Raw genomic sequence first — 9,879 nt, forward strand, 5'->3', positions numbered from 1 at the left:
GGTAACGTCTTTTCCTTTTGATCTTTTGATAATTTCAATGCTTCTGTTAACGCCACTATTTCTGCCGCCTGAGCACTATTATTTGATGGTAATGTGCCTGTTTTCAGGGTTTCAGTCTGCGTTACTACTGCATAACCTGCACAGTTTTGTCCCATGCTATTTTTCTGAGCTGATCCATCAACGAACAATACGGCACGTCTGTCAAATCCGTTCTTGGTTTGTACATTTTCTCTGATTCTGCTAAGCAGTCGTGAGGTTCTCCGTCCTCAGGAGTTGGTAGTGGTTTAGCAGCAAGAGTCTAATTTGCCAGAGAAAAATGCCACCGGTCTTTCTTTATATCCATTCTGTGTCAACACAGAATCCCCATTTCCATCAGGTAAAGCTCTCATTGGAAATGCGTCTATTTTTGACTCATTATCCTCATCTTCTGATTCTGTATTAATATTTCTCCATTTTTCCCAGTTTTCCACATTGCTCCACAAAACCATACTATGATCCCCTTCTTTTTGTTTCCTTTCTTTTTAGTAGGGTAAAGTAGTTTCTGATTGTCAAACTGATTTGTATTTTCTTTAGGTAAATCAGGATACAACTGACTAGTTTGTGGAGGCTGTGATGTGTGAGATGTGGAGGTGAATTTATTACTGTATGACCCCTCCTACAGCCTGTGGTATTTGATTTTGCTCCATCTGTAACTGCACCTCTGCTGCAGGCTGAGTGTGTCGCACAGGAACATAATTATCATCATCATTTTGCCAATTCAGTGCTTACTCAATGTCTGGTTTCTTTTTGAAAGCACCTTCTAGCCTTTTCTTTGCTTGTTCCAACCACTTTTTTGCAATTATTTGTCCATTACTTGCCTCCTTCCTTGCTTTTTTACTCTCACCTTTAGAGTTAATTTGAAGACTAAATTTTCACATGATTTTACTTGTAATTTTCCTTCAAACTTTTTTTTCCATTTAGTTAAATATTTTGCCGACCGCCAGTTGATGTCTGTCCATGTATTTACCATCTCCTTCGAATTCTTCATCTTTCTTCCCCCCACAGTAATAACTATGACAATTTCCCATTGTCTATATGAACTATACAGTTAGTGAGAGAACAAGTATAGGAAGAATGCCTCTATTGGGCTTCAGTGGGTTCCACCATGACAAGCTTCTACGACCAGTATAAAACTGGACGCGGTCACAGTCTGGGAGTCTACCTCAGAACCACAAAGAATTTTAGACTTCCACTTAGTTACTCTCCAATCACTCTCACATTCATTCCTTCCTTCTTTCTTCATTCTTTCCTGCCTCTTTCCTGCGCTGCCTCGGATCCCGTTGGATTCAGTGAATCGATGTTGGATGTTCGAGGGGGGAGCAGAGAGACCAACAGCTTCACAGAGTTGGATCACCTAAGTCCCAAAGCGTATGAGGACTGCAGCTCCTTTTATTGAGAAAGTTTCACTGGGCAGTTGTTTTTTCTCAGGTCAAGTTTTACTCTTTGGGCAAAGTTCATCCGATTCCCATACGTGATGAGAAACAGACCTCATCCTTTATGGACCACATTGTGTTTTTTACAATAAAACTTTTAGGAGGACCTACTCCTGTCATGCAGACCATTATTTAACACACTTAGATAACAGTTTATGGTTTAACACACTTTGGTTTAACACACTTTGGTAACTAACTATAAATTCTATTTACAGTTGCCTACGATTAAATGTTGAAAATGCTGTTAGTTCATACCCCAGTTTCCTAACACACAAAGAATCAAATAAAGATCTGATCAAATAAAGAATCAAATATGAGATCTCAAAGTTTTAAAAGTTTTACTTGCAGCAAGGAGTGTAGAACAATGATTACATTCAGACCTGCACTGCGGAACTCCTCAGTGCTCAAAGCTTAAATACAGTTTTTTTACACACACACATCAATGGTCAGTACCTTAACCCTTTACAGTCATGTGGTGTTCTCGCGCAACTTCTGAGCACTGATTGGCAAAGGCTGCTCCAAACAAAGACTCTCCACCAATAGAAAACATGTACATGTGCTGAGCTATTCTGCTCAGTAACTCAGGTTAGATCAAAGAAATACTCTTTGGATTCTTTTCCTTTTTGATGTTCTGTTTTCCTCATTGTTCTGTTTTCCTCATTATTTGGGCAGAGGAACTGGTTCAGGCCGGTTCTGTGACCTGTCTCTATCTCCAAGCGTAACAGTCAGTGCCATCAGTACCATACACCATCCTGTTATGTAAACCATCAGCATGCACACCTTTCTTCAGTACTTCTCCTTTTAGTACAGCATTGAAAAACAAACTGATTAAATTGATATGGAAATTGAATATAATGAATATATTGTAAAGACTGAATAAATGTATTTACAACATCTTAACATATGGGCATTGCTATGTGTTTATAGCCAAATTGGTGCATTTTTGTGAAAAAAAAAATTTTTCGAACACTTTTTCGGGAAATTTTAGCAAATGGTATTTCCTATGATTAAAAGTTGAAATTCCCAAAAAGTATTTTTTCCTGAATTTTAAGCATAGAAATGGGCATTGCTGCGTGTGTATAGGCAAATTGGTGCATTTTTATCCATTTTTATCCAAAACATTTTTTTCAAAGACTTTCAGGAAATTTTTAGTATACATCGTTGTGTATACACCGTTGCATATGATTAAAAGTTGAGGTATCAAATAATTAGTTTTGTTCTAAATCTTTAGGAATGAAATGGGCATTTCTATTTATTGTTAGGCAAATTGGTGCATTTTTATAATTTTCTTTTTTTTTTAGAAAATGAGTATAGTAACTATCCTATTATTATTAACTTATTATTGACTCAAAGATTTTGACAGTACTTTCCCATCACGACCCTGAAAAGAATAACACTTCTTGTGAGTTGGTTCAAAGATCCAGCCAATCATTACGGTGTAGGTTCACGCTGAACATTCATCAGTTCAAATTTTGAAAATTTCTATTCTATATAAAATCTATTATTCTTGTTGTGGCTTCAACAGGATGTACAGCTCAGCACTGATGTCATGTGTTTGCTCCCTTCTTCGACAAGGATCGTCTGCGTTTGGAACTTGGCAGCGATTCTGCAACAGATGCCGTTCTTGACGCAACCCTCCACATTTATCCAGGCATGGATGGAGCTAGCGGTGGGAGGACACAGATTACAGAAAGTACCCCTGTGGCTGGGTGTGATGAGAATGTGTTGCCCAGGGGCACCGTGGCAGCAGGACAGCAGATGCTGGTATCAAATCCCCAGCCTTTGGTTTGGACCCTGCGCTGCTTTACTGTCACTGTAGAGTATTTGAAACACAAAAAAGAAAACAATGATAATAATCATGTGGGTGGCTGCATGGTATAGGAGCGGTATGTGCTTCTGCCTTACAGCAAGGAGATCATCAGTACGATCCCCTGTGGTAACTGACAATCCTTGTGCAGTAGCCTCTTATGCTCCGCTTCTTCGGTACACCTTTGCTTCACGTTGGCGTGGAAGTGTATTTTCAAATTTCAAATTTTTTCGATTTTCAAAGAAATTAGCCTTGCATATCATCCCAAATGTTTTTTAAAAAGCTGTGTCAAAACAACGTTGCTAGGTGATCATAGACATCAAAACACTGCCCCCGCTATTTCCAGTGGTACTGCATCTTTTACGTATGCATTCCTAAAACATATCGAATTAGATATATAATGAATGCCGTGGACAAACAAAAGCTTCTGTGTTTGTACAGTTAGCATATTGAGCGCTGAGCGTGCATGTTCCCAGGAATAGGTGTGAATGTTAGTATAAATGTTAGTGTGAATGTTGTCTCTTTACGTTGCTGAGACGACGACTTCTGGGATTTGTTCCAACCGCTCTGCGCCAACATGAACCCCACAATACAGTACAGTACAGTACAGTACAGTACAGTACACACACATACTGACTAGATTCACTGAAATGAAGACCCGACACAGGCGTCAGTTCCAGAACTTTAATCTGAAGGTTGAACATACAGGTAGTTGAAAAGAGCAGGTTAAACTGTTCCACGTCTCGATTAAAAAAACAAAAAAACAATGGCTAACTCTAAAATAAAAGAAAGTGTCACATTTCACACAATCAGTCAACATAATCATAGCGCGAGAAGCAGCGATGGCACTAATACAGGCTAGGTCATTGTCAGAGGCAGGGTTAGAATCCACCTGTGCAGCTACAGCTCATATTTACACACCTTCAGTCTGACACCTGTCATGAAATAGTGCATCTAGTTAATGATGACACCAGTCGCTAAAGTTTTTTTTTTTTTTGCAATCAGGAGAATTATCCCTTTGTTTAAAAACATTTTTCCCACATAATATTTTGACTCGAGTGAACTGATCTCCGATCAGTTTGCCAGTTGATCGGAGAAACAAACCGATTCAGTAAAAATGGTCCAAGCACAAAAAGACAAATTCTGGCGTCAAAATGTAAAAACTTTTATCAGATTTTTTTTTTTTTGTTTTGTTTTTCAACTTTGTCATTTATTTCAAATTTTTACATGTCGTGTTTCTCTACTACTTCGAGTCGAAGATCATGACACTAGCATTTAAAAACCGAGCCTGCGGCTAACGTCGCTGCAGAACAAATGCTAACGTTGCCGCTAAAAGAAGAAGTGTTTTAGACTCTTTTTGTCCGACCTCTGAAGTGTAAACATACTTTGACTGGCTAGCACCTGTACGGGAATACTGGGGAGCTTATGTCACACGCAATGCAGTCAAAGCAAAGCACGACCCAGAATGCAATTCAGCAGCAGGTGAATGAGCAGCGTTTCAGTAGAAGCTGAACATTAAGTCCCCGTGAGTTCTGTATTGTTAAAAAAAAAATCTTTAGGGTCATTTTGGACTTGAGAGTTTCCTCTACTGAACTTTTTTTTAATCACTTTCTATATTTTTACCCTGTTAACAATAATAATAGTAATTAATAAACTGGTCAGTTTAGCATTTTAGCAAACTTTTGAAAACACACATGAAGTTAAACAACAGCCTCATTTCTAGAAAAGCTGAAATAAAAGAAGAAAAAAAAATGTCTGAACAGAATTCACCAAGTGACCTTTGACTTGACCTTTGAATTCTGGTCTGTATCAATGGCCCAGCTTTTTTGGGATGTATTCATTTCAGGGTTTATAAATTTTTCAGTGAAAATGCTTAAATTACAGATTCCAGAACTTTTCTAGAATTGAGGCCGAACAACAGATCCAGAGAAAGAGCGATAAACACATTCTGACTGATAACAAAGACGACTGGTTTCGGAGGTTATCGATTTGATCAGACTCAAAACTCTGGTTCACTTCGGAACCGGACACAAACTTTTTTTAATCCCGTCACAAATTTTGACATTGGTCCGTCAGCTGACTGGACCAGGTCATTTGAGTGGTTCAACTGTCCAATGAAAAAAAAAGCTGTTACCGCACTTCCTCTGAGCTGTTTCCTTTACATCACTTCCTGTGGCCAGGCGTCCTCACTGGGCGATTACTGCGCTAGACTAGACGACTACTCTGCACAAAGCCTACAAGATATGGACAGACAGGTAAAGAGAGAGAGACACAGGGGTGTTAGAGGCAGCAGGGTGAGACAGCAGGGTGAGTCACATGATCAATGTGATCGAACACTGATGACAATCAATATACGTTATTGAAACAGCGCCGTGAGGTCAGCTGACCTTTCACATTTAAGACAGAATATTCAGCACGTCAACAGAACTGTGGCGTTAGACCTGCGTTAACGAGCGCCTCTTCAGGCTCCGCCTTCTCCTCAGGTCACATGACCATTCCTTAAAGTGGCAGTGTTTTTGTGAGAAACAGAAATATAGTGGAGTGAAACGTCCGTCCACTGCTTATTAAATCAACGCATAAGTAGACAGAACGTAATGATATTTCCCTGCAGGAAGATTTGGGAACTACAGAAATAATCCTGCAGTAATGAGTGTTCTAATAATTCAGATTATAATGTGCAGAAATTATTTTCAGTTATAACAGGGTAAAGACCTGCGGAGGAGGTGACGCTGGAGGAGGTGGAGCCTGATGTTGGACACCAAGATGTTTTAGTAAGACAATAGTGAAGAGTTTCACTCTTTACTAAGTTACTACAGAGAATCACTGCAGTAACTTAACCATCACCATGGCGATGGAAACATAACCTGCTCTGAAGCCGCTCAATAAAACCTTTGTTCGCCGGCCAATCACATCCCGTGAGGTCGCAAGTGGGCGGGGTCACGAAGGGGGTCACCCCCCCTCCCGCCCCGCCCACCCGCTCCTTCCCTCAACAGTCTTCTTCACGTCATTACTTCCTGTTGACTGCAGTGATGTCATTGACATTGAGTGACTCCAGAATAAAAACACTCACTTCCTTTTTCACAATGAGATGATGAACAGCACGGGTATGGATTAGTGAGGAGCCAATCAGATGATTGATCAATTTATCAATTCAATAATTAAGAATAGTTGGCTATTTGCTATTTTTTTTTTTGTATTTATCTTACATGCTAAAAAATTAAAATTACACGTGCACTATTGCAAAAAATATGGACATTCAGAGGTCATAGGTCAAAAAGCGTTATGTGGTTCAAAAGGGTGGGGCGCAGATGTCGATAAAATAGTCTTTGGGGTCATGAAAAAGTCTGGTTTTATATGGAGGTGAACTAGAGGTCGTGTGGCTCAGATTGGGTGATTTTAAAGTTAATGAACACTTCAGGTAGTTTACAGGTCATGCAGAGGTCATATATAGGTCATTGCACCTTTGGCACTGCTGTCCAGAAAGACTTTGATGTAGGACGTGGGGACGTATCCTTCCTCCTCCATGTTCCTCCGTACTCTGGTCCAGCCGTCTCCTTTGTCCTCCTCCACCACAGACAGCAGCTCTCCCTCCACCATGGACAAAGTGCCTTCGTTCTGACCTGCAGTTCATACAGAAACACTGCACATTTAGAAGCATTGGTCCAATGACGTACAGCGCCCCCTACAGATGAGTGGACGCAGTGACACAGACTGAGCAACTTCTCTGTTGCCATACATTTCAAAAAGGTTGATTTCTGTTGTGCTAATGGGTTGAACTGAAGTGTAATTCAAAACTTATGAAATAATTAATAAACATCTAAAACATTATTAAAGTTATAATTTATAAAAAAATATTTATTTGAATTTGTTAATAATTTTATTTTATTACTTATTTTATTTAGGTACTTTTATTATTTATTTATACATTTTAAATAAATACTTTCATAAAATTATTTCATAAAAATATATTTTATTTAAAAAACAAACAACAAACTTTTAAAGTTTAAACATAATAACGTTTTTTTGTTATTGTGAAGTGTTAAAGCTGCTTTTGAAAAAAAAATTCCGGTGCAGATTTTTAGATTTTATTTTTTTATTATTAAAGAGTAAAGAAACACTTATACTACCTTGAAACTGGTAAAGAGACTTGCAGGTACCAATACTGGGCAGAGGCTCTTCCTCATCAAATTCTTCATCAAACTCTGAACTGCGTGACTTAAAGTGAAGCTCTGCATTTTGGTCCTCGGTGTAGCTGCCATCAGGACTGAGAGGGAAAAAAACCGAAAAAAAGTGATTTTTACAAATTTTTTATTCGAAACACCACATAAAAATGTGAACTATAATAACCGTACCTCTCTCTGCTGGCGGGACTCCTGTTGTCCAGTTGTTTCAGACTGCTGCTGCCTGGTGTCGTCCCCTGGGAATTTAACCCACAACCTCCACTCTGTCTGGGGCCAGGATCAGACATTCTGCTGTCGACTTCCGACAACCACACCTGCAGAGACATACGGAACGTGTGTTAGCATAAACATAGCAGAAATGTGCTAACACACAGGGTGTATGGTTCTAAACCAGCACTTATTCTCACACAGTGGACCAAAATATGTGTTTTTAAAAGTAAAAAAAAAAATCATAATACATGTTTGAGACGAACCAGTAACAATACCTCACAGGACTTTTCACTCTAACCCCAAAATAAATACTTGTGCTGGTATTGGGACAACCTTTCAACATAATTTAGCTAGCACATAAATTTAAATGTATATATTGTGTGTATATATGTGATAAAATACTACAACTGCAAAGAGTTCATTGGACTTTCATTATATACATATATATATAAATCATTAAATAGATGTTACATCTCACCCCAGAGCACAAAGAAGAAGCTTATTCTCGCTTATGCTAAGCTAAAGCGCTGTCGTGTCTGAGCAGCAGTAAACAAGTCACCGGCTTTACTTACTGTCAAGACAAACCAGAACAAAAGAGATCTTCATAAAATTCCAAACACCAAAAATCTGATACTTTTCATAAATTCATTTTTTTTCTGCTAAGAGGCTGTATTAGCCTACATGCTAACAGCAACACTGTCTTCCATTGTTGACAAATCCAGAATCATGTGGTAACGACCTCAGACAGAGGACAAGGTGTATACAATTATACTGTCTATGCTTTGTGTGTACAGTGTGTACTGCAGTATGAGTGTGTATTACTGTATATACAGTACCTGGTGTCTCCGTAGCTCCTCCTCCAGTCTCTGCAGACTGTGCTTGACTTCCTCCAGTCGTGGCTCCACACTGCTGGGGTCGCCCATCTGAGGACTCTGTTCATAAACCTCCCTCATCTTCAACAGAGCATTTCTGATAAACAGACACATGGTTGTAATAAACATAACTATGGTACACCGAAGTACACAGAAATGTACTGTGTGTGTGTGTGTGTGCGTGCGTTTGTGTCACCTCTGTTCCTTCTCCCTCTGAATCTCCTGGTTGATGTTGTTGATTCTGGTCTGGAGTTTCTTTCGTCTCTGCTCGGGAGGAAGGTGACTGCAATCTGCCGGACTGGAGCCCTTTGAGAACGACGATAGCATCGAGGAATACGTCAACACAAAGGAGGATAGGGTCAAAAATTTATACAATTTTTAAATACATTTTAAATAAAAAAAACATGTATTAGGATGAGATACTGACCAGTTTGAGTGACAGCTGTCCAAGATGAGCAGGATAGAAGGAAAACAAATACCATTAATCAACTGCACTGTGAAAAAGTAGTGTTTACATTTACCAAAATAAAAATGGGGGGCGGGATCCGAGTATTTAAATCAAAGAATCTAATTCTTAATATATTTTCTTTGTCAACATTTTCTTAAGGAATTTCAGTCTTCTTCTTTTTCTTTCGGCTTTGTCCCTTTTTTTTCAGGGGTTGCCACAGCAAATCATTGATTTCCATCTCTCCCTGTTCTCTGTATCTTCTACTCTGACTCCAACTATCTACATGCCCTCCCTCACTACATCCATATATCTCCTCTTTGTCTCCTACCTGGTAGCTCCATCGCTAACATTCTTCTACCAGTGTATCCACTGTCCCTCCTCTGCACATGTCCAAACCGTTTCAATCTGGCTTCTCTAGACTTTTCTCCAAACCATCTGTGTTGTCCCTCTAATGACCTCATTCCTGATCCTGTCCATTCTTGTCACTCCTAAAGAGAATCTCAGCATCTTTAACTCTGCCACCTCCAGCTCCACCTCCTGTCTTCTGCCTATTGCTACTGTCTCTAAACCATACATCATGGCTGGTCTCACCACCGTCCTGTAAACCTTTCCCTTCACCTTAGCTGACACTCTTCTGTCACAGATCACTCCTGACACTTTTCTCCAGCTGTTCCATCCTGCCTGTACTCTATTCTTCACCTCTCTTCCACAGTCTCCTCTGCTCTGAACAGTTGATCCTAAGTACCTAAACTCCTGCACCTTCACCACCTCTGCTCCTTGTAGCCTCACTATTTCACTGTTCTCCCTTTCGTTTACACACACGTACTCTGCCTTGCTGCGACTGACCTTCATTCCTCTTCTTTCTAGTGCAAACCTCCACCTCTCTAGG

At 39.6% G+C, this 9,879-nt stretch overlaps 1 protein-coding gene across 1 annotated transcript in view; it reads right to left on the reverse strand.

The window, feature by feature from the left end:
- Window positions 1-3,949: 3,949 nt before the first annotated feature.
- LOC103397933 (formin-binding protein 1-like) overlaps window positions 3,950-9,879 on the reverse strand; it is a 14,283-nt gene continuing 8,353 nt past the window's right edge. Inside the window, exons 12-18 of the mRNA XM_008336374.3 lie at window positions 8,970-8,984; window positions 8,739-8,848; window positions 8,507-8,639; window positions 7,632-7,774; window positions 7,407-7,543; window positions 6,741-6,899; window positions 3,950-5,513 (exon numbers count right to left, since the gene is read on the reverse strand). Coding sequence (XP_008334596.1) covers window positions 5,485-5,513; window positions 6,741-6,899; window positions 7,407-7,543; window positions 7,632-7,774; window positions 8,507-8,639; window positions 8,739-8,848; window positions 8,970-8,984 — 726 coding nt within the window. The 3' untranslated portion in view covers window positions 3,950-5,484. The remainder of the gene's footprint in view (window positions 5,514-6,740; window positions 6,900-7,406; window positions 7,544-7,631; window positions 7,775-8,506; window positions 8,640-8,738; window positions 8,849-8,969; window positions 8,985-9,879) is intronic.

Source organism: Cynoglossus semilaevis, chromosome Z (assembly GCF_000523025.1).
Source record: "Cynoglossus semilaevis isolate Cse_v1.0 chromosome Z, Cse_v1.0, whole genome shotgun sequence".
NCBI lineage: Eukaryota > Metazoa > Chordata > Actinopteri > Pleuronectiformes > Cynoglossidae > Cynoglossus > Cynoglossus semilaevis.